This window comes from Haemaphysalis longicornis, unplaced genomic scaffold (genome assembly GCF_048455015.1).
Source record: "Haemaphysalis longicornis isolate Haplotype H1 unplaced genomic scaffold, Haemaphysalis longicornis Haplotype H1 scaffold_19, whole genome shotgun sequence".
NCBI classification, from domain to species: Eukaryota; Metazoa; Arthropoda; class Arachnida; order Ixodida; family Ixodidae; genus Haemaphysalis; species Haemaphysalis longicornis.
In genome coordinates this window covers 7,119,676-7,144,514 of record NW_027526288.1, presented here as the reverse complement: position 1 = coordinate 7,144,514, position 24,839 = coordinate 7,119,676, and the positions used below count along the sequence as shown (strand labels likewise).

At 49.4% G+C, this 24,839-nt stretch overlaps 1 protein-coding gene across 1 annotated transcript in view; it reads left to right on the top strand.

Annotated features, from left to right (window-relative positions):
• LOC144166818 (uncharacterized) overlaps window positions 1-24,839 on the top strand; it is a 63,258-nt gene that overhangs the window by 2,723 nt on the left and 35,696 nt on the right. Inside the window, exons 2-4 of the mRNA XM_077696308.1 lie at window positions 2,517-2,609; window positions 10,942-11,040; window positions 15,170-15,395. Of these exons, the coding sequence (XP_077552434.1) occupies window positions 2,517-2,609; window positions 10,942-11,040; window positions 15,170-15,395 (418 nt within the window). The remainder of the gene's footprint in view (window positions 1-2,516; window positions 2,610-10,941; window positions 11,041-15,169; window positions 15,396-24,839) is intronic.

Sequence of the window (24,839 nt, the reverse complement as noted above, 5' to 3'; positions counted from 1 at the left end):
GGTGAGCCATGCAGTGGCACGGTCAAGCCAAGCCTCGATTTAGCGTCATACGAAGCGTCATAGGAAATCGGCAAGGAGGATGCAGAGAGGAGGACCACACCGTGCAGTTGATTTTTACTAAATAAAGTCGCGTAAACGCAGGGAGGGTGGTAAAAAAATGGCCTAGCGATTCCAGACTACCATTTGCGGAAGTAATCCGGGAATGTTTACAAATCACTGCAGTGCCCCTTTAATGTTGGTGTCCCCGGCAGGTAACCGGAACACACCAACAGTGTTTCGTAAGCAGTGTCGCAAGTTGTTACGGCCGGCGTTTCTTCAGATTTTCCCAGCTCACTTTTGCATTAATAAACGGTTTAATTTTCGCTTCGAATGCGGTAAAGCTGACAAGGCAGAACTCCCTAATTCTAACGAATGATTTACTGTAGGGTAAATGGCTAAATAAGAAGACGCCAAACGACATCATTTACAAACAAGATACATTGGAGGGGCCCACACGGGGACAACATACAAACCTAAACGTCTTGCAAGAATTTGCGCTTGACAACTCACTCCCACCCATTCTGGGCCCAAAAGACGTTTTACAGCAAAGCTATTTGCAAAAGGAAAGTTTGACATCCACCTGAATGCAGCCGTACGGCTACAAAGGAAAGCTATACAGCTTCCTCAGAAACTTCGCAGTTGAAGAAAAGTTCGTCCTGGCCCAGGATTCGAACCCGGGACCACTGCTTAACCGGAGCAGTCGCTCTACCAACTGAGCTAACCAGGAGGCTATAGTCGTTTGTAGCGCGAGAGCGAATTGACCAACAACTCGAAGTGAAGGACAGGTGTTAATTGACCATATTTAGGGGAAATCCCCAAGGTGGAGTAAGTTTCTGCAAAGGATCCTTTGCAGAAACTTGCTCCACCTTGGGGATTTCCCCTAAATATGGTGAATTAGCAATGCTATTTATGGCTAGGATTCAGAAGGGCGTCTCCCGGAACCGAGCGATGGAGACAAGAGTCGCACGCGAGCGTTGCGCCTTGCAGTGGTGCCCACTAATATCTTCGGAAGCGTAAAACTCTTGCGCCACACATACAGCCTATGAAAAAATCGTTAGAAATAAAAGCCCTAGTGCCTTTATATTTAAAAAAAAAAAGGTTTTCTATTTCCCCCGAATAAATGTCTTCCCAGCAATAAAACTGAGTTTAGAGGTGAAGCCAACTTTACGGGAATCGTTAAAAGCTTGGTCCTCATGAGGTGGAGAGAGAGTCATCACAGAAAGTGGCCCTATCTCTTGTTTTATCGGAACTATTCGGAACAAACTGCATGAAAATTAGCCGCTAAGGCGATAGTAACATTAGGGCGAGTTTTGTTTACTTTTCAAAATTGCAACGTTCTCAGTGAAGTTGTGAATATAGTAGAACTCTCGTCTGCCGCTCATGCATGGGCTTCCACTAGAGGAAAATTGTCAACTGGAATAAAACTCTATAGTATCTCAAACTTTTATTCAGGTAATTAACCACGAAGCATGCTCATTCGCGAGTTACAAACACACCTGGGGCGGTATTCTCGTAACTGTCCCCTTTGAAAACGTCCCTTTTGAGTCCCTTTCATCGTGACGTACTTTTGGTTAAGCAGTGGGCGTTGGCAGTAGGTTTGCCGCGCTTGCGTTACGTAACTTCCGGTTGTTTGCTTTTAGCCAATCAGGGCTCGCCAAAAGGGACACTTTTGAAAGGGACGCAAAAGGGACAAAACTCGAGAATACCGCCCCTGTTCGGCTTCGTGCACCCCTTGGGCTACGACCCGGTCGACGCACATTCTCACTCACTTTGAGGTTGGGCACCACAGCTTTGGAGGTCATCTTCCCTTACAGAGTGGGCGGGAACTGTATTATTAATCGAAAGAATGCAATAAACGTGGAAAAATTTCACTTTTAACCCTACAGCGATGTATTAGAGACAGGAGTGACGTTTTATGGGCCAGCACTGAAGCATTGCTGGTGTGTAAACTAAGTGATACAATCAAGCGTAACTAGTGGCCCACTACAATCGCTCAGTCGATCGTGCTTTGTGGCGGTGGCTTATGTCGGGGGTGGCCAACCGCGCAAACAAGATTCTGTTACGTCACATAGAAATCGTTAAAAAGTGACTGAGGGGCCCCCACTGCTTGAACTGTTTTTCTATAATCTCCATTATTTATTTAAGTTTCGCGATAAAAGTGGTACAGTTTTTACTAGGACAGAGCAATCTTTTTTATAAATTAAACTTTCATTTTCCTTTCATGGCCCTTTAAGGACAGCCACCCACTAAACAGTTTTTCTTACAAGCGCTAAAGAGAGCCCAGAGGCACAACTTACATCATGAACGGGAAAGCTAGGTTTCTTTCTAGTCACTCATATGAAGACCGCCCTGATACTGGGAGACATGATTAATAGCGTTAAGCGGAATTTCGCATTCTTCGAGTTCACGGCATGTGAGATAAGCTTCGAACGTTAGGCCTGACTAATGAACAGTGTCATTATACGTTTCTTCTTCAGACGAAGTTCAGGAGGAGCCCGGGTCCCCTTCTAAAGCCGGCGGCGGAGGAGACGTCACCAATTCCACTGAGTCAAGCGTCCAGACCACGATTCGTAAGCGCGCTGCAAGGCGTCTGTTTTTTATAGCGATTCCTGAGATGACCCGGTCATTATGACCTCGTCATACACCGGAGACTGCAGCCGGGCCCCAATGCCTAAGATTGAGTGAGGGGAGAAACTGGAATTAACCTAATGATCAAGTGTCAGCACACTTAAGCTGTTACGGGGCTCGCTCACATGGCTATCCGATACGCTGAAAACTGAGCGTTGAGAGAAATTTAAATCATTAGGCTTAACGCGCCGAAGATACACTTGGGCCAGGATGCGCTGTGGTGGCGCCCTCCGGATGAATTTAGATCAATTGGGTATATTAACGTGGGCCAAAACCTCGACACACGGTTGTTTTTGTTTTTCACCTTTACCTAAAAAGCAGCCGTCGCTGCTGGGATCGAGCTCGTGTCGATCCGTCCATGGGGTGAGCAACTGCCGAGAAGAGTGCACTTGTCCTCGTCGTACTTGTGCACAATCTAGTAGATGTCAGATACAGAGATTACGCTGGTTTACCTTTAGTTTGGCTAGGCTAACAAGCGTTGCGACGACATAAAACCTATAAAATGTATATCTCGGAACGGCCGCTGAAGAGGTGACTGCATTGTCTTGTATAGTAGTTACTCAAGAAGGATGTACTCCTTCATTTTCATTTGTTATGAGCGATATATATATATATATATATTTGTTTTTGAACCCTGCTACGTGAGGGTTCCCGGTTCATTGTCAAGCTGTCTTGAGCGGCTTTTAGCCACGACGACCTTCCTGTTTCTTGGGGAGAACATAAATATTATCTTACCCTACATCTGGCGGCGCCACGTAGCACTGATAGAAGAGTAAATGCTACTCGTTTTTGAAGTCTTGCTTGTATCATTGGAACCCGAAAACGTTGGTCTGTCAATCCCTTAACTCGGCCGCCAGGCCGGAAGTGAGAAGTAACAGTTTAGTGAGAGGGTTATGTAGGCAAATCATTTTCTAGCTAATAAATTAGAAATATGCTTTAGCATGTTTCGTCATTTTGCAGAAAAATGGTAATATTGGGCTTCTTTGAGGAAGAACATCCTTATTTAACTGGCGTTTCCAGTGTTATTTTATTTAAAAGTAGGCGTGTGCTCGATCTTTGCGAGAGCAAGTATAAAAGAAACCGTATTAAACAAGGCTGGCGCTGGGAGTCGCGCTTGTGGCTCGAGAGGCAAGTCTCAACGGTCGTAGCATATGGCGTCGTATTCCGAATGGAATGGAGCAAATCTGACCTTGGCAAAGACCCATTGTGGGGAGCGAGAGACGGGGTGGACATCGTGAGAGGTGGGCAGATACGACACAGGAGGTGGTTAAGTGGCAGCGGCAGCAGAGCACCGCCGTCTTTTGTCGTTTCTGCAGCGATGCGAGCAGATGCGGGGATAATTTTGGGGCGCAGTCCTTCGGCGCCCGGTACCTGCGCTTCGCGGCGGCGTAAAGGCCAGAATATACGGAGCGAACTTTCACGGCGAAGTTGGCGTGGCGGAAACGCCTGCCGCGGCAGGACGCCGTGTGTTCGTCGGGCTGAACTAAATGGAGTCGGTGGAGCGAAGACACGGCTGGGTTACTCTGAGCGTGGCTATCTGAACCTCAATGTTCAGAATAAAAGGCGGCGTTCAGTAAACAGGCCCCGTGAAGGCGCTTCCCGCTTGGTTTGTACGTCGTTTGACGATCCTGCGTCGGTAGGGGGCGTTTCTTGTGACGAAATATTCGTTTTCACATCTCTCAACCTCTAAAGGCAATAGAATCAAAAGCAGAAAACAAACGCCCCCCGGAGAGATTCGTACTAGCGACGCCGAGAACCCGAAGCCGGCATTTCACCTAGTAAAGTAAACAAAAAATGGCTCCGATTCACACCTGTGTAGGTGGTGGGACTGCGCAGCTGTAAACGACACCCACAACGATTACCCATGCGGCGTCACATGAATTCACACACGTGACTCTTCTAAGAGTGAAGTTACCTTTGATTTGCCGAGGCGGCGTCACGAACGCCACAGCGAGAGCGGCGGACGCCACCGTGGTCGCCGCTCTAGCCCGGCCGTGTGTCGGCAGAAACAAAACGGAGAAGTGCGTCTTTCGAAGGTTGAGGAGGAGGTTGGCAAGCGTGACTATGGCGTCACTTCTCTCACTACCTCCCCTCACCGAATTGCCTCACGTGTCGCCTCCAATTAACACCCTCCCCCTCTCAGACGCTGAGTACAAAACCACCCGCTTATACCTCGTCATCTCCACGTGTGGGCGTAGGCATAGAGTTTCATACTAATATAGGTTCGATCCCCGGCGGCGCCAGTTTATATCCTCGATATACAGTAGCCAATAGTAGTCTGGGAGTTTTCTGCTGGGGCGGACACGAAAATATCCTTGGCTGGTTAGTGGTATACTGCTTCGCAGTAAAATAAGAGCTCCTGCACTCGGCGACAACTTTCTGTGGCAATGGAGGGAAAGATATGCGGCGAAGGGGGTTAAGTGGCCATGGAGTCGGTGGAGTCTCTTCTGGCCCGCCTTGCGCGTTACAGCGCCAAAGTAGTCCACTCCCGATAAACTGGTTTCAGTGTCGGCGTGGCAGATACGCATTTGATGCCGTTCATTTATTCGCATGAGCGCCGTGGTTGAGTGCGCTGAAGCACGCACGATTACAGAGCCTGCAGGCGTATGGCGCCTCCTTCCCCACGCCTCGTTTGTTTGTGAACACAAGCGAACGCTTTGTCTGGAAACTTAGACCGACGCGTGAACTATGCCTCCCAATTCTGCATCGCTCAGAAGTGAAGTGAATTTTGTCGGCGATGCTGTTCTGACGGCATGCACTGACTTGTAAACTCCGTTGGAGCTCAAAGCTGGGCCGTATAGCGGTATGTGGAGCGCACTTACATAGCGCGGGCCCAGTATACCAAAGGCGTTGAGTGTACCAAAAGGGCAGCACGCACCAACTCCTACGCACCCGCTCGCTCACGCCGGCCATGGAGGAAGAAAATTTTTCGTCCATGACGCCGGCAAACTGGTTAACCAAACGGATTTTAACGTTTGAGAGTTGTGTTTGGGCCGCATTGCGCGGAAACGAACGCTAAACTGAGGCGGAGCATCAGCGCGTAAAACGCAGTTTCGGTAGTAGGTGTTAAAAATTAACGTTGTTAATTTACTTCCGTTGGACCTTTTTTTTTATTTTAACATTAATGTGAATAACCCTGATGCTTTAAGTGTTTCCGAAGCGCTTTGATTTACCTTCACCAAAACCCTGCAAGACGCTGCTGCTTTTAGTTCATTCCTATCTCTCCGTCCCCGCCCCCCCCCCCCCCCCCCTCCCCTCTCGCCAAACCGCCGCGAAAAAAAAAAAAAGAAAGGAAACGAGGTAGCTTCAGTGCGTGTGCAATTCCTTTTAATTATTTTGTCTATCAATCGCGTATTCGTTGCATTATATGTCGGTTCTACTTAAAAACTAACCAATGATCGCACTTACAGCGGCGTTACTAAAGGTGGGGGGAGGGGGGCTAAGCACTACGGGCTACCAGCCCCCTTGGTAGAGAAAGAGGGGGTATCACTTGTGCTTCTCCAAAGTGTGAACTGGACATCGAAAACTTGAATACGACTGCCGCGGCTCTCGCCAAACCAGCCAATTAAAAAATTTCCCCTCTTACAATGGAAGAAAGGGAGGCATGTGTGGGGTGTCCGTGATATGCGCGACTTGAAGAGTTAATTGAGGACGGGGCGACCGAAAGCAAAGAAAGAGCGACTCCTGGAGAGGCGCGCCTTCGGTGGGACCGCTGCGCGCGGGAGAGTGTAGCCAGCAAAACATGCTTCTTCTGCCTAATTAGGCTGATACATTCAGGACAGTGGGTATTAAAGTTTTAATGCACCTGGATGTCCTTGTCGAACAGGCAAGTAGATAGTATATGACTTAATTTCCTGATGGCTTGCCTACAAATAATCACCCTGAGTCACTAGGAATACATCAAATTCAACAAAAACTCCCACACCAGAAAAATCATTGCGCAGACCTCAACAAAAATTCCGTTGAGGTATTGATCCGTAAACTCAGTCAGCATTGAATTTCTGTTGACTTTCCGTTTATTCAACAAGGACTCAACAAAATGTCCACAGACATTCAGAAACCATTTTTTCGAGGGAGCAATTATGTATTTTGTGCAGATGCAGGGAGTTATCGTGTTTTAAAGCAAAGCTTTTTACCCGTTGGTGTCACTAGAAAACTCCAGCGAACAAATAAAAGAATTTACTGGCACCGCAGGGAATCGAACCTGGAACTAACAAAGAGAGAGCCCGTTGTCTTACCGATTTAGCTACGAGCCCACGCGAAGACTGGGAAGACAGGTGGTGTACTCACCAAGCACATCTACGGGTTTACCCCCTACGTTCTCGCTGAATGCCACGTGAAAGCGTCACGCGACCACTCACGCCCGTCTAGCGGCCCTGTGCGCACCTTGCTCATGTGCTAAGAGTTAAAGTAAGCTCACACAAATGCATGGAATCTCACTTCTAGTACGCCAATGTGCTAAAGCCTGTGGCCTCTAGTTTTCACGTAAACAATCACAGCTCCTTGTCGTCCGCCATCACGTCAAACCAAGAAATACATTCAAATGCTCCTCGATGGCCAGGCCATCACTCCAAACCCATCAAGATCCCGGGCCTACATCTCGAGGCTAACACCAAGAGTGACATCTCCTTGCAGCGTCTCAAAAACAGCATTAATCAAATCATACACATGATCAGGCTTGTTGCCACCAAGAAGCGAGGCCTAAAGGAATCCAGTACCTTTCGATTAATTGAAGCTTTTGTCCTCTCGAGAGTTACTTACGTCATCTCCCTGTCTTCTTCTCGACAAGGAAAACTTACAGATGCTGTATATAACGATTAGAAAGGCGGTCGAGCAGGTCATTGGTCTTCTCATGAGTGCGTCCACACAGAGGCTGCTTAGCACGGGGCTCCACAACACCGTGGAATAGCTGATATAAGGCCATCTTTCTAACAATAAGGTCCGACTCAGAACTGCGATGGGTAACCGCATGCTTCACCAGATTGGCTGGGCAGCCCAGAATGTCACTCCGCTTGACGTACTCCCAGACTCTTGGCAAGTAAAACTAAAGATGCTCCCTTTGCTTAGAAATATGAACCCCTCACATGACGAGGGTCACCGAAAAGCACGGGCTCAAGCGCTAAACACCGCCCTCGGTGGGGATCATGCAGTTATGTACACAGACGCCTCCAAACATCGAGGGCAGCAATACGCCATCATCGTGGCTACCTCCACAACCAACCTCCTTGCGTGTACCTCTCTTAGGACCCAAGAAATGACGGCAGCAGAAGAGGCAGCCATCACCTTGGCTTTCGCTCAACCAGGGGTTCGGAGGGTAGTCATCGATTCCCAGCAAGCCTACAGGAATTACCAGTAGGGTTGGGTGCCCTGACCTGCACTGCGCGTGCTAAAAAACCACTCCCCAAACGGTTCCATTCAGCTCATCTGGACACTCCCTCACGCTTCAATGGAGGGCAACAAGTATACGCCCACCCAACAAGCCTGCGCTTTTACCTCCCGTGCTATGGAGCTGCACGAGAACACTCACCCGCTTGTCATGTTCAGGGAGATAACCCAGCATTATCGCCTTCCGAGACAGACCGTACCTTCGCCTTACCCTGACCTTTCCAGAGAACAACAAACTACCCTACGGCTCATACAATCCGGGCTCCTTCCAACAGCCGACGCGTCTTCACTTAATGTATCCGAATCGCTACGACGCAGAATTTAAATTTTGCTCACAAGTAGGAACACTCCGCCCCGTAATCGGGGTGTGCGACTTTAGCCCTGAGCACACTCCTCTCTTTCCGTCAACTACCCAACAAGAGCAATGGGAGATGTGGCTGTCCAGGCCCTCTCTACCTACCCAGCTTTGCAGCGGGTGGACAGAACACAGGCCGCGCGGACTGCATATGGGCCCCACAGAAGAAGGAATCACTCCCCAGGGCTGCACTCTGGGCCGTTCAGAAATCTGAACAGAAGTATTTCTTCCTCCTCCTCCTTCTCTGCCGCAAATCTCGTCGCCCCCCTCCGCGGCGCAGAGACGGAGAAGACAGATCGTCTAACACCGGGTTGGAGCTTAATTTAATTTTATAAAAAAAAGTTTTCACTCTTGTGTTACACCAATACAACTCAACCAAACACCGTTCATGCTTCATGCAATGATTTAACCTTATCAGAATATCTCTTTGAAGTAATAAATGGTGTGGTTAAGTTCATTTCCCTTCTCTCTGGTTTTGCCATTTGTAGAGCGATGTGAGTGAATTTAAGTGACGTCGCATGGGTAATCGTTATAGGTGTCGTTTACAGCTTTGCTTTCCAACCACATTAACGGGGTGGATTGGCGCGATCTTTTTTTCTGTGGGGTACTCATCAAAGAGTGCTTACGACGCTTACGTAAAAAAAAAAAAAAGCTCTTGATAAACATATCTCGGGGCTGAACAGAAGCGTTGCAGGGGCTATGCGCGTTTAGCGCGCACGCTGCCAGCAATCGTGCCGGGTAGGGCATCGCCTTGTGCTACCTTAGAGAAAGACGACGTGTTGCGGCTGAAATGCAGAAAATTGATATGCGTTGACGCACGAAGGACGCGCACGCGCACTCAGCTATCCCTTCAGCAGGCGCAGCGCGTCTTTGTTTTGTTTCATTTTGTTGCCACCTGTATGCTTCCAGACTTATTTGTGCGAAAAGTTCTTGGCTTTACAAACATTTCTTTAAAAAATGTTTTAACTTTTGGTTCGGTGGTTGAATCTAGGGACAGACAGACAAGCAGGCAGACCTAAGTAGCCCAGGAAAGACCAATGTCGCTGAACGAAGACTAGGCAATTCATCGGTAGAATGTTTTTAAACAGGTTTTGTGTCGCTAAGCGTTTGGGGGGGGGGGGGGGGGGGGGGCTACGGCACGCACTGCTGTAAAACGTATCGTGGCGACAATGAGGGAGCTCTGCACTTAGAGACCTCAACATACAACGCTGCCATTACAAAGGCCAAAACCGCCCAAATGTGTAAAAAGGAGCTTCTTCGCGCTATCGGTTCTGTTCTAGTGGTTTCAAACGAATGAACCCACTCACTTACCCGCCGTACGTTTAACTTCTCGCACGCTGTAAGGTGTCGGCGTAATTTGCGATAAGTAAGCTTGCGGAACAACAATGGCGATTCGACCGGCTCCTTCCCCTCTCTCCCTTCGGATCCCCTACCCTCCTGGAAGTCCTGCTTGCTGCGGGAATTTTTTCAGCAACTTTGTTAAAACGTGGTTTTGCGCCCCTAATGCATACTTTGCCAGCACGCTGTTCAAACGCCAGCTCCAAAGGCACGGCTATGAAGACCGGGAAAAGCTCTGGCGCCCCACGGCTACAGTGAACTACCGCGGCGGTTGTGACGGCAGATATGATAATGATGTTAGGGGATGTCCCTTTGTATCAGGACGTCGGTTGTCAGAACCGAATTGCCTGTCTTGTGCAAATTATTTGTCCAACCCCAAACACACCTTATCGTTTTTTTCACTTGGTATCTCCTAACTCCCCACCCCGCAATTTTTCTCGCATCCGGCAGCCTTGTGAGCAAGCCAAGATGCTCCTTCTCGCCACCGCAGCGGCTGATGAGGGGAAGCCACCGGGTAGTCTGCGGAGCATCATTTGGCGGGGCAAATTCATGTCCAACGCCCCTCGAAAGCCTGCCAGATGTCGGACGAAGTTCGCTTTAACCCTTTCTTATCGAGTGTCGTCATTTGACGACACCACACAAAATATGCCCGAGCGCCTTGAGAGCCAAACCAAAACTTAGTCTTCTGGGCTAGAGTACTTCAAGGGTGCCTCTTATGATAAACATCACCATTGTTGCGTCTTCGCGGAGTTGGACGCTATGAAGCAGCGGTTCCAGTGAACCAGGGTAGGACGGCGGAGCGGATAAGGGAACTGAAATCCTGGAATAAATCTATAAATACCTGCACTACCAGCTTAAATTCTTGTCTGTACGCTGTGGGTGGTGTAGGACTTCAAAAGAAGAAATCATTTCTACTCGAAAATATGACTTTTAATTTTCTATTTACCTAAATAATCGTCATGCCTGTCAATTAATACTTGCACCAGCCGCTCAATTTCTCGTTTGACTATTCTGATGTCCACAACTGTAAAAAAACAAGCAGAAAAACGATTTTTCCTCGCGATAAAAATTTTAGGGTTGAAAGAGTTATAATGGGTGTTCAGCCGTAATTTCACATGCCTTAACTTCACCACACTTAGAGTAGGTTCCGAATTTCATGCCTCGCTGGATGGGCGTTTGTGTACGTTATTTTTCAGGTTCAACTACGAAAACTAAACCACCAAAACCAAAAATCACCAGGCGGACCCCGGCGTCTACAACGGTGTTGCCGAACCAGTCAACGCGGTCACCGGATGGTAAGCGCAGATAAACGCGTCCATTTTGTGGAGAGGCGCCGTAATTTTAGTACCGCAAATCGTTTTAAATGAAGTTATCGGTCTTCGCGCTCTCCAGTGGGCCGAACCAATGGCATCATTCGTGCGTGCAATAAGGGGATGACCTGTCATTTTTAGGGCATCCACATGACGAACGCATTCGCCATCAAACTCAATACTGCGCCAGTGTAGGCGGTTCCAGTTATTCGGACAAAAGGCTAATATGCCTCGTCGTTGAGTTAACCGAGCAGGCAAAAAATAACACAGCAGAATCCCGCTAAGACGAACACGAAAGGACCATGATAATTTGCATTAAGCCATTTGTATTAAGCAAATTTGTGTAAGGCAATGCATTAAGCGATTCGCATTGAAGGGGCCAAAAAGACAAAATAAAAGTTTGTTTTATTCGAAAGATTTCGTGTTCTATAGTGCCCCCCGCGCATGTTCGGAAGCAAACGGTGCTTTATTCATTGCGAAATTAATCAACTTAAGCTAAAATTTTGATTCCCGCGCCAAAACGTGTGTTTGAACGACGTTTGCAATGACATCATAAGAAAAGGTATCTCAGCTAAACTTCGTGTGGAGCAGAGACTTGTGTACTGTTAGTCAACCTAGAAGCGCCACCACACCACGCCAAGCCGTTTTCTGCCTTTGGTTTTGTAGAGCGCCGATCAGGCGAGAGAGAGGGCAGCAGACATCTTGCCGCAACCGGAACCTGATTTTTATTCTCTGCGCGTGGCTCGGACTGCTCACACAAGCACCCGCGGTAGATGATGATGATGATGGTGATGGAGCGTGGGCGATGATGATGGGCGCTGCTGTGGTGATGATGATGATGCCGCTAGAGTTTGTTTGTGACCGTATTTAAACCTGGCGTGTTTTTGTTCCTAGAGAAAATAATCGTTTCGTGAAACATGGTGCTCGCTCGACAAATATGATCACGTAAGACACCGTCGCTTGCGTCAATCGGCCAGTGTCATCCGAGACAATCCCATAGCCCCGCAGTGCTGTGCATCTAAACGGAGCATAGTGCGGGCAGTAGCAACAGCACTACGCATCGGTACCATGGAGTTAATACTACTGACTCCAGAGGAAAAGCTGGCCGGCGAGCCCGTGTATCGAAACTTTCTACGTTTTCGTATGCTTTCGTAACTTCCACGGTTTGTCCCACAATTCTTACTGCTTTAAAAAGAAGGTGCCCTAAATTTAAACACAAACATCTCGTTCTGCAAGCTATTCGGCAAGTTCTGCCTATTTTGCGCTTGCTTTTCCCAGCTTCCGCCAATCGCAGAGCTGGCTGGTATGACATCATAGGTTCTGTTGGGGGAAATGAGCTCGTGGGTCACATGGCCATTCCCTTTTTTCCTAATTATACAGCTTATTTGAGCGAAATTTACGTTAAAAGTGGTGTCACTATGAATCTAACGAGGCAATCTTTCGAATGAACCAAACTTGTGTTTTGTGTTCATGGCCCCTTTAAGGAATTCGTATTAAGCGGCGGTTTTGTTACAGAGAGAAAGGTGTCTACGCCTTAACCGCGGAGTTCGCCTTAACCGAGTTCATCTTAACCCGAGACTTCTGTAGTTCAAATGAAGCCTAAAAACGCGGCGCGACCTTTGTGAGGAAGCCCAAAACAAGAGGGAGTTTCATAAATGGTCACAGTTATGAAAATTAATATAATGCTATACAAAACGCTAACTCCAATTTCATTCCAAAGTACGGACCTAACTATAAATACTTTGTATCACGAAACATCTAAATCCAAGAACGAATGCACCTTTTCAATTTATATGGTAGTCTCTTGATAGTCTTCTAGTCTTCGCACTGTTGAATGCGTGATTCTCAGCAATATGTGATCCTGATCTTGCGTGATTGTTTTGCTTGTTGATTCCCAACGTAGGTTTCGTTTCACACTGTAACTAAATACAGTCACTGTCGCATGAGTTCCACTGCTCTGGATAATCCTTAACTTCCACTCAGACAGAACCGAGAATGTCTTTCGAGTTGAAAAGCTGCAATATCCTTGCGGTCACTTGAAAGCCCCGCGGCAAGGACACCTCCTAAATTGACGACATAACGAACGTGCAGAATGAGGCTCAACATCGCGTTATCTGTGTTCTGTTTTGGTATCGCGGCGTCACGGCCTCCATCGCTGGACGTCGGCATTGGGGATAGGCATGACTGACAATGGCAGAGCGAACTGGGCCGTTTCGTTGACACTGCTTTCAATAATTGCGTCCGTGAAATTTGACACTACTGCCCGGATTATTTTTCTTGATTTCGAGGACCAGCCTGGTAGTGATTGTATCGAGCACTGTAATAACACGATTTCACAAAAAAGGTAAATGAGCCCCCTCCCCCCCCCCCCCCCCTCCCCCAAGAGCGCGACAAGCTGGCTGAAAGAAATCTGAAAGATACTCGGTGAAAAAAGTTGCCCAAATGTGCTTATAATAAACGGAACTGGCAACCTCGCTTACTTGAACGTCCCTGGCGTCGACAACGGTTGTATAGTAAACGAAATCATGTACAATGGAGCTCGTCGTGCTGCGGAGTGCCTCCCGCTTCCAACAGACGGGAAGACACTGGTCACATCCAGCGAGTTAAAGCAAAATACGGCGAAATAATAGGCTAGTTAGCTAAGGCGGAGCTACTTAGGGTGAACATTATATTGATTATATCTTTCATTAACGTAGATAACTATGCTAAGTATCGACGTGAATAATGTGGATAACAAAGCGCAGTTGTGTAGACTTTAATATAACGTTTGAGAGTCTCGGGCATCCGGCTTTGAGCCTCACCGTGAAATACTCCGGAGCAGTTCCGTTGGAGCAGTAAATCTTTGGTGCCTACGCAAGGGTGCAGCCACAGCCGGGAAGGCCACTACGGAAATCGGCTAACTCGCCCGCTGCGCTGCGGCGAAGCATCATCTAGCGGTCTCTCCGCGCCCCCGCCACCGCCAGGGGGCAAACGAAACTTGGTGGGGGAAAAAAATAAATAGACAGACACAGCCCTTTCAACGCAAATTAATACGAAAAGTTTTAAAAAGCAGGCCTGTCAAGCAGGCCTGTGAGCAGGCCTGTCAAGCAGTTTCATTTGCTCAAAGGTAGATATGAGGGAGAATTGCGGTCAATGTTTGGCTTCTGTACAGCAATCAATACAGTTGAAAACCTGCCGGATTCTTGAAGGTCACTAGACCAACGTCTTTCACCCCGACGATATGTAATATCGGAAGCGATGCTTGGCCACAACTATATGGCAGAGGACAATAATATGATAACAAATTGGCTCTTGGAAGGCACCAGACATAGACATAACTGAATTTCCAGGGATATTTTGCAGTACTCCCCCAATTTCACCCACTGCCCACCGCTGTGGAAATAGACTTGCCTAAAGCTTGCGATCTGACAACACTGCCCTTTTAAATACCATCGATAACCTTGATCTGCACAGAAGGTCGTCACCGTTGTGCACCCTCACCTTGCCAAGAGGCTGTTTGCCATCCGTTTTTACGGGGACAGATTCCGTGAATTCTCGTTAACAAAGGTGCACATCAAAGGTCTCCATTCCCCACTACGTACAGAAGTCTCCAGGACTGACGTCCGCACTGTCACGTGTGCAGTGGCTATCCGCCCAATGAACACACATATTGGCGCTGTGTACGGGCCACCTCGTCTCCCATATTTCTTTCCAACAACCTTTTCCGTCTTAATAATAACCTACTCGTGGTCTAGCTGGCCCGCTGCCTTCGACAATCTTCAGGCCACCTTGTAGACCCTGTTGGCTGCCCACATTGAAACTCTTTGTGCACCTCTGCCAAGCCCAACACCGTCGGAGGACCGTGGAACATCTACTTCCTCCGAGGACGCACAACTCCGTGGCTCTGACTTGAGCTGCTGAATAAAGTTTGCTATCTCTCTCTCTCTTAGGGGTTGGCACTTGCTTTAGGTATATTCGACATCACATTCATGCATCTAGCATAGGAATGTCGCAAATTTTAGGTCTTGCAGCTTCTTTCCTGCGCAATTGACGTCATGCAGTGGACCACAGGTCGGTGCGCAGCACAACAACCGTCGCGGGAATTTTTCCTCCGTTCTGTTTTAACCCCGTGCAGATGCGCCTGCCATGCCTGGGGGCAGACTGCTGTGCACGGTAAACAACAAGACTGAGAAGCTCACGGGACTCCCCGATGACGGAGTATGCGACTTTCTCTTCTACGATTCGCTCTCGAAGGACGACACACTCGGCTTGCAGCAAATTCTGACGGAAAAACTCCAACCCATTATAGACTACGCCAAAGATGCTCAGGTCACGGAGGTCGGCTTGTCCTTATCGGGAGAGTAAGTAGCCTATTTTACGCTGCTGTGTTGTCGTGCGCTCCAAAATTTCAACTGTTTTACCTACGTACCAAATTATGCCCACAGTTAAGCATTTAAGGCGTGTCCCATTTTAAGGTGACGATAAATACAACATACAACTTTCTAGGGCTGTCACGCCGGAATAAGAACAAGGCTAAAGGAAAGTACCGAGAAAATTCCCCCGCATTTCCCCGAGGGGGAGAATGTGAAAGTGCGAATGCACGGTTGTCGGCCCGCTTGCGGCGCTTGCGCTCGGCCCCCGCAGCCCACCGCCTCGCCGCCTTCTCTTCCATCTCTTCCATCGGGTTTGTAGTATCACGTGTATACCACGCAGTTATCAAGCCGCTATAACGCCGCTGAGTCGCCAACGCACGCCGCTGACGACGTAGTTTGAATGCGTTAAAGATATAAGGCGCGTTGCTAACACTGATATCAGCGTCGCGTCCGTGGCTTAGTCGATAGAGCGTCGCGCTGCGGCCGCAAAGTCCTCGGATCGAAACCTGGCGCCGGATGCTGTTTTTTTTTATATAGAGAGGAGGACTGCGGACGCCGCCGCCGCCGCCGACGTCGCCGCCGCCGCCGCCGCCGGCGGTGGATGGTTTGGGGTCGCTTATAAAGTGCATTCGCACTTAAAAAATTCAAGGAAATAAAGTTCGCCTTGCGAAAGTGGATGATCAGGGGAACTGTAAAGTCGTTTTCACTGAGAACTAACGGTCAGAATGGCTCTGTTGTCACACTGATATGCACTACCCGGCAAACTCGCCACTGCAAACACTATCTCAGGTGGCGCGGAATCAATACGCCCGTTGATTTTTCGGTTGGGCCTGGTCGGTGTGGCATCGCAAGCCAAACGCATTCATCACAAAATGCGTAAACCACTCCCTTTTCGGTCCCGGCACGTCCGCATTGACATCACCGACCGTGATCGCAGCGTTAACCACGGCCTGAGGACAGTAGGAGAAAGCCTAGGCACTTCGTAACGGTTTTAATGCGAAAGCAATATTGTTCGGCAGGCTTCGCTTCTGGACGGCGTTCCCGGAGGCTTCGCCCTCTTGCCGCTTTAGACGATTTGCTTCGCGATGTGCTTCCACCTTACGATTTGTAATGCCTTCAATCTGTCCCGTATACGCGACTTGCCGCGACCCGTTCCCTTACGCTTCGGCCGGGTTAAAACGCGTGTTGTGGAACACCCTGCGCTTCCAAGACACATGAAGAATCGGGAGTTTTAGCCGACTTTAACGAAGGCAATCAGGCAAGCAAACAAACGCACACATGTAGGGCCCTCGGTTTGTGGAATGCCTCGCGCACAAGGAAAAGTGGACAGAGTTGGCTCTGTCGCAATGCTTTTTTGAAAATACGTGGAAATCTAGACTAATTCCGCACCGATGTAAAAATGCTGTTGTTACTGTTATGGGTGGTTGCTCGTTTGTCACAGGCCGTTGTGTCAGATGGGATTATTCGTCATAGGCCAGCTTGTCAGTGAGGAAAGTTAGTCACAGGGGCGGAAAAACGAAAGTTGCTGTGCTTTTTAGAAGCGTATGAGATGTGAAGAGAGGCACTAGGCCTTGTATATGCTGCTCAATCGTTGCTGCCTAACCAAGCAGATCATTCGTAACTCTTTTCATAGACTGAAGCAAAATGGAGAGACGAGCTAGTTGGTTCGCAATTTCCATGAGTGAAACTTAAGCGCAAAACTTTTCACAGGGACGAGAAAGGGAACGACACAGGCGCTTACTATCAACTGAAAGTTTTAATGAAAACAAATACACATTTATACCACCCCCAGACCGAAAATCCCAGCACGTGTGCCCTTTGCATGTGCGAAGGGCACACGCGCATGTGCGAAGGGCACACGCGCATGTGCGAAGGGCACACGTGCTGGGTTGTTCGGTCTGGGGGTGGTATAAATGTGTATTCGTTTTCATTAAAACTTTCAGTTGATAGTAAGCGCCTGTGTCGTTCCCTTTCTCGTCCCTGTGAAAAGTTTTGCGCTTAAGTTTCACTCATCGAAATCTTTTCATAGAAAGGCCTCTTTCATTGCCTTTCACCAGAGTACAGGAATATCCATCGAACAGAAGCATCGCAGCTTATGTCCGGTGCCCATTACTTGCCCGTCGAAATGGAGAAAAAAGTATGCGGTTGCATAACTGACTGTAATGAAAATGAAGAGAAAATCTCTCTGTAATCGCGCCACTCTCATTTCTGAAACCTTTCTGAGAAGCAGTGAGTGCCAGAAAGTTTCACATATATATTTCCGTCCTAGTGTTGCGTTCAAGGAAACGTTCAAAGACGCACAAACCAGTCGTAACTTCGAAAAAACTGGGCGCGGGTATCTCGTGGCCAATCTTACAAGATGTTTTCTTCATTCTGCTACATGTCAGCCTAACTTTTCTGTCGACTCATTATCCTAATATCTCTATTAAAGGTTTGAACAACATTATCCTAATTGTAAACTCCAATGGGCATTCGTTGCTGAAGTGCCCCGGATGTGCAGCCGAAATGAGACAAAAAACCTGTTAGGCTGAAACCACGTGGTTCTCACAATCTTTAATGAGTAGCGTGTAGTTGTCAAAAGGGTAGTATACTACATTTTCCTTCCTCGTATGGGGATAAAGGTCACACAAAGCTGTCACAACAATTAAGAGGGAGGTGTAGGTTCTTCATGGCCCTGCATTTCAGGACGTCTCCTGTGTTGTGCTTCCTGCCTGCTTCGCCTCGCTTTTTTCAGTTGTTAAAACTCTGTCTATGTCGCTGAGGCCCATATGTGCTTCAAAAAAAAAAAAAAAAAAAAGACGTGTGGATTTCATTGGTCTCACCTGGGACAACCTTTTACATTTGTCAAACCGGCCTATGAAGAATGTTCCCCTGCTATGACCCGACCTTATAGCACGCGGCCTATGAAGCAACACTTGTGCCGATTGGGCCGTGCCCCTCCTTTTACAGCGAAAGTGTATACCCCCATGAAAATGGAAAGAGCATTTCTAGAAAGAAATCATTAACAGCTGAATTTCGGAGTAGATTTGTAGATTATGCCAGGAATCTACAGCTTCTGACTAGAAAAATTCTTAGTCTAGGTAGAGACGATTATTTCCAGCTTGCAGGTATTTTTTCTTCCAGCCGGACTGACAAATGCTAGCCGAAAGTAACGCTGCCAGCCGGAAAAATCTCAATCCAGCTAGAAATAAGCTAGAAACAATTTCTAGCTCGAACTTTTGCCTATTTCTAGCTCTATTTCTAGCTAGAAATATTTCTAGCTTGAAGAAATGTCTGGTTCAATACTCCAGCGAGAAAATATATTATTTTCACCTGGGTATGCATTGATTTACATGCATCGTCTGCGTGGAGAAATTGACGAAGAACGGAACTTTTTCGCACCCAAGAGCGAGCGTCTGGCGGTTTCTTCTTGATGGTCTCCTGGAGCGACGTTGTGGCAGGGGTTTTCAGTGAAAAGCACGTTGTGGGCTCGCCTTGTCGTTGTAGCTCGCTCGCTGGACCCGAGTAGAGGCCACGGCGTTCCGTCGTAGAGGCTGTCGACGCGGCGTCCCACACAGGCTTCGAAAGCCAAGCGGTTTAAGCGCTCGGAACTCGTGAACCGCTGGCGCTTGTCATACATCTCACCATTGTTTAGCACGAAGAAAACTGCAGGTACATTTGAGGTAAAGTATAACTAACCGGCAGTGGCCGCGTTCATTTGGTTAGGAAAGCCCATTGGGTTAGTTTAAAAAAAAAAAAAAAAGGTGGTGCAATGCCGGCACGTCGGGGAGGAAAAGAAAGAACAAAAAATTCACAGCATATCCACGGGGTGAATGATGATGAGTGGGCGAAGCTCCTGAGGGGAAATCATCGGTAAAACCATGACTCTTCAGTGAAAGTTTGCCCACTACATCTGTGTCCGAACGTAACGTCTAGAAAGTCTCGCTTAAACCGCGCGTCGGCACCTTGCGGCTGAGCTCACCTGATGCGTTTTGCAGACGCCTCACGAGCTCTCACTGCATCGGGGTCTGCCTGCCGATACGCGCGCTTTCTCGCCGCTTCCCGTTCTCTGACGTTTTGGAGATCCTCTTCGCGCCGCAGCCGTGCCGCTTCGCGTACGGCAGGGTCCTCGCGCCGTTGCCGTGACGCTTGGGCCTCTCGTTCTCGAACGCTGGGATCTTGGCGGCGTCGTCGCGCAGCCAGACGACACGCTTCGGCCTCCCGCTCTCGTACGGCAGGATCTTGGCGGCGGCGTCGCGCAGCTTCACGGAGCGCTTCTGCCTCGCGGGCTCGCACATCTGCAGCCTTATCCATCGGGCGACTCCGAGCGCGCGCCAACAGCGAACGGATTTTATTACAACGCTCCCCGCCATCTAGTAAACAATCCAAGAACTAAACTAGAGGTAGCCACGCCATCTAGTAAACAATCCAAGCGCATCTTTTCATCATATACAAGTACCGCCATCTAGTAAACAATCCAAGAACTACACTAGAGGTAGCCACGCCATCTAGTAAACAATCCAAGAACTAAACTAGAGGTGACTACATACATACGTCGAGGATGGACAGACCCACGCCCTAAGGAGCTTCGCCCCTAAAAGAACAGAACTCCTGCTTGCGCAGTTTCAGGTAGGGGGCGTGCGAGCACTGCGGAGGCGGGAAATTTTGAATGGCATTGGGTGGTAGCAGTGAGGGGTTAACGGCGCTACAGCCCATTATGGCGAATCACTGCTCTGCACTTCCAACAGCTCATCAAGTGGAAAGGCTTTAATTTTTTCAAGTGAAGTGCACTTTAGGGGCTACCCTTGTCGTCGCAGTTCACTCGCTGGACCCAAGTAGAGCACCACGGCGTACCGTCGTAGCGGCCATCGTCGCGGCATCCCGCAGAGGCTTCGGAAACCAGCGCCATTCCAAATGCTAGGGGTGGAGGAGAATTTAACACCCGCGCCGTCTTGGTTGTCTGCCAGTCTAGGGTCGCCTGGCAGTCTTGGTGCCATAGGTGGCCTCAGAGGTTTTAACGCTGGCCGACCGCTCCCGACGTGTCGCAGACACTCGAGTCACGGCCCGGGGGTTAAAAAAGTTCTCCTTCACCCCGAGCAGTCGGAGTGGCGCTGGCTAGCTCCCCCACGCACAGGAAAAAAATTACCTTGAGATAAATAGCCAAGTAAGTGGAGGGAAAAATAGCCCCGCCGGTAGCGTAGTGGCCGTCGCAACAGACGCGTATTCTGGATGTCGTGGGTTCGGGTCTCACCCGGCGGGCATTTTTTCTCACCTTTCTTTCTTTCTTTCTTTCTTTCTTTCTTTCTTTCTTTCTTTCTTTCTTTCTTTCTTTAAAAAAAATATCTGACCTACCATATTGTCCCCTTTGGTTTCCTTGGCTTTTCTGACTGCTTACTCTTATTTCTGTCTTCCTTCACCGAGCCCCTCATTTCCCATTCTAATTCGCTATATGCATCGAACTAGATCCCACCCGGCGGGCATTTTTTCTCCACGTTCTTTCTGTCTTTCCAAATTTTTTATCTGTTTCAATGGCCTACCACATTCTCCCCTTTACTTTCAGAGGTTTTCTTGGCTGCCAGCCCTTAGTTCTGTCCTATTTCAACGAGCCCCTCATTTCCTATTCTTATTCGCTACATGCATAGCGAGGGCCTCTGTTCTGGCAGTCTTAGGGCCATAGGAAGCTTAAGAGGGTTTAACGCTGGTCGACCACTATCGACATGTCGTAGACACTCGAGTCACGGCCCGGGGGTTAAAAAGAAGGGCCCCTTCACCCCGAGTAGACCGAGTGGCGCTGGCTACCAGACCCAAGCGCAGGAAACAAAAATACCTTAACATAAATACCCCAGAAATTGAAAGGGAAAAAAGCCCCGCAGGTAGCGTGGCGGTCATCGCACCAGACAAGCATTCTGGAGGTCATGGGTTCGGATCCCACCCGGCGGGCATTTTTGCTCCACTTTCTTTCTGTCTTTCCAAATTCTTTATCTGTTTTAAAGACCTACCACATTCTCCCCTTTGCTTTTGTTCTGTCTGTCTCTCTCTCTCTCTCTCTCTATATATATATATATATATATATATATATATATATATATATATATATAGAAAAGACGACAATATCATCAAGGTAACAGAGACAGGTTTTCCACTTTAGGCCGCGCAAAATATTGTCCATCATGCGTTCAAACGTTGCAGGCGCGTTGCAAAGGCCAAAAGGCATGACGGTAAACTCGTACAAGCCATTTGGTGTTACAAAGGCCGTTTTCTCCCGATCAGCATCCGCCATGGGGACCTGCCAGTAGCCAGACCTTAAATCAAGGGAAGAAAAGAACTCGGCTCCTTGCAAAGTGTCGAGGGCGTCGTCGATTCTGGGGAGAGGGTAGACATCCTTGCGTGTTATTTTGTTGAGTCGGCGATAATCAACACAGAAGCGAATGGATCCGTCCTTCTTTGTGACGAGAACAACCGGTGACGCCCACGGGCTGTTCGAAGGCTGTATGACGCCACGTTCAAGCATGTCGTCCACATGACTGTCAATAACGCCACGTTCTTTGGCTGACACACGATACGGCCGTTGTCGTAATGGCGGGTGAGTTCCTGTGTCGATGTGGTGAGTAACTGTAGATGAGCGTCCCAAGGAGGATGTCTGGCAGTCGAAAGACGAGAGGAACTCTTGAAGCATGGCGAGAAGTCGGTTTCGTTCCGGCGCAGGAAGACTCTCGTCGATTGAGCGAAGGAAAACCGAGGTATCCGGGGCTGAAGCGGAGGGGTCGAGGAGAGCAAGTGAAGCGTCCGATGAGTTATCGGGAACGTCGGTGACGAGGAGGGTGTCAATCTCTTCTACACGACCCAGGCACTCACCACGAAACAGTGTAGCTGGAGAGGAATAGGGGTTGCAAATAAACATGGAGCTGAACCCATGCTGCATTTCTAAAACTGCGAACGGCAGCGGGAAGCATTGTCGGAGGCAAAACAGCTCGGAAGGGCTGAGAAGCACTGTGGCGTCCGGAACTGAGTCGCACAGAACGGGTACAAGTACGGCAGAGCTAGGAGGAACGTCGGTGTCTTCGGCGACAACTAGGCGAAAAGAGGCAGGGTGTTCGTCCGATGAGGCGTCTTGAACTGAAAGTAACTCCAGCTGAGCACGGGCGCAATCGATGACGGCGTGGTGGGTCGACAGAAAATCCCAACCGAGAATGACGTCGTGGGAGCACGAAGTGAGCACGATAAACTCAATGGGGTAAGTGATGTGTTCAATGGTGACCCGTGCTGTGCACGCAGCAACAGGCCGGATGTGTTGTGCGCTGGCGGTGCGGAGTGTGAGGTCGGACACTGGCGTCGTCACTTTGCGTAATTTGCGGCAGATCGTTTCGCTGATTACTGACACGGCAGCACCAGTATCGACAAGGGCGATTACGGCGAGTCCTTCAACAATAACATTAATGGCATTATGGGGTGAAAATCGAGGACTTAAGGTTTTCGACGTGGACGCAGCTCTTGCCTCAGGAACTGCGGCGACTAGTTTTCCTCCTGTGTTGGGTCAACGCGGGGACGCATTGGCGAGATAGATCGGCGACGCGGCGAGGACGACCTGCGGCTGTTGAATGTCGGTCGGGCGGCAGGAGGCGAGTTCGACGGCGGCAAGGGGGACTGCTGATGAAGTGGCGGCTCATACATGACGTAGGGCGGCGAATGAAACGACTGATCGTATGAGACGGCTTGGCGGCGACAGTAACGGGCGACATGGCCGGCGACACGACACACGAAGCAGATAGGGCGGTTATCAGGCGTTCGCCACACGTTGGGCGCATGAGGTGCTGGTCGGGGCGGCGACACTGACGGAAGCTGCGGCGATCGTGGGGCGCAAAGCGGTGCCTGCTGGCGAGGTCGTAACAATGCTGCTGTGTAGGTTAGCGGCGACGATATGGGAGCAGCCACAGGCCCGGATGGGCAGGCCGAAGGGAGAGCATCGGCGACTTGTTCCCGTATCGCTTGCTGAAGTGTTGAAGACAATGGGGGCGCTGACACCGTAGCGGGTGCACACGATAGAAGAGATAGTTGACGCGCGATTTCTTGGCGAATAAGATCTTGAATGCGGGGCATCAGGGAAGACTCCTCGCTGCCGACGACCAATCCCGAAAGGGGCTCTGCCGGCCGTGACGCTGAGCGCCGCGTGAGAAGCCGCTGCTTGCGGAGCTCGTCGAAGCTCTGACACCAGTTGATGACGTCCCCGACAGTCTGTGGATCCTTACTCAGCAACATCTGAAAAGCGTCGTCGTCTATCCCCTTAAGGAGATGCTTGATCTTGTCAGCCTCGCTCATAGAAGGGTCGGCCCGCTTGCACAGGCCGATAACGTCTTCTATGTAACTCGTGAATGTTTCGCCTTTGTTCTGCGCCCGCTCTCGCAAAAGTTGTTCGGCGAGAAGTTTCCGCACGGCTGGGCGGCCAAACACTTTCAGAAAATCGGTCTTGAAAGCTGACCAAGACTGCAAGTCGGCTCCGTGGTTCAGGTACCACGTCTCAGCGAGTCGCTTGAGGGAGAATGGGACATTGTTGAGCTTCATCCGGTCATCCCATCTGTTATGTGCGCTCACCCTTTCATACGATGACAGCCAATCCTCGACGTCCTGGTCGTCATCGCCATAAAACATGGGTGGGTCTCGCTCGCGGATTGCACCGGAACAGACGATCGGGGGTTGCGAGGGAGACGTCATTTCCCGAAGGTCGTCAGTGGACAGGACACGACGGAGACTTCTGCTTCGTAACTCCAGGCTGCGGTGAGGACGGGAACCCGCACACTCCACCAATTGAAGAGGTGTTTATTGGCAGGGAATGGTAGCGTTCCAGGTGACGGTGTTCAGGTAGGCACTGAGACTAGCCGGAGCGATGATCACGTTGCAGCGAGCAGCGAGCGATCACGTTGCACCGCCGACAGTGCCTTTTTGTCATCCATAGACGGAATTCTGTCCTCTCTGTCACTTGACGACATGCCTCGCGAGCAGCGCAAGGATCCCTGGATCACTTCTCTTTTAGGTTCGCTGGGTTCGCTGCCGGTTCTCTTGTGTGGCTGTGGATACCCTCGACTGTTCCTGGTCTTGCTCAGAAGTTGCTGTCCAAATATCATGGTCCTTACCGTGTAATCGAGCGCGCATCCCCAGTGAACTACGTAGTTGAGCCGCTCACGTTGTCTCCGGACCTTCGTTGTCGCGGTCGCGAAACTGTGCACGTTGACCGTCTCAAGGCTTACCACGAGCCGATGGTTTTATCTTGTCCTTAGGTCGCCAGGATGGCTTCTTATGTCCGCGGGGGGTAATTGTAGTGCCAAAGATTTGCCCACTTAGAGTATGCTATCAGGCACTGCGAAGGACGCACTATGCCCCGTGTGGGTATGCTCTGATACGGTGGCCATGGGCCATAATGGGTACGTAGTGAATGGGGACTGTGAAGACGACGAGGAG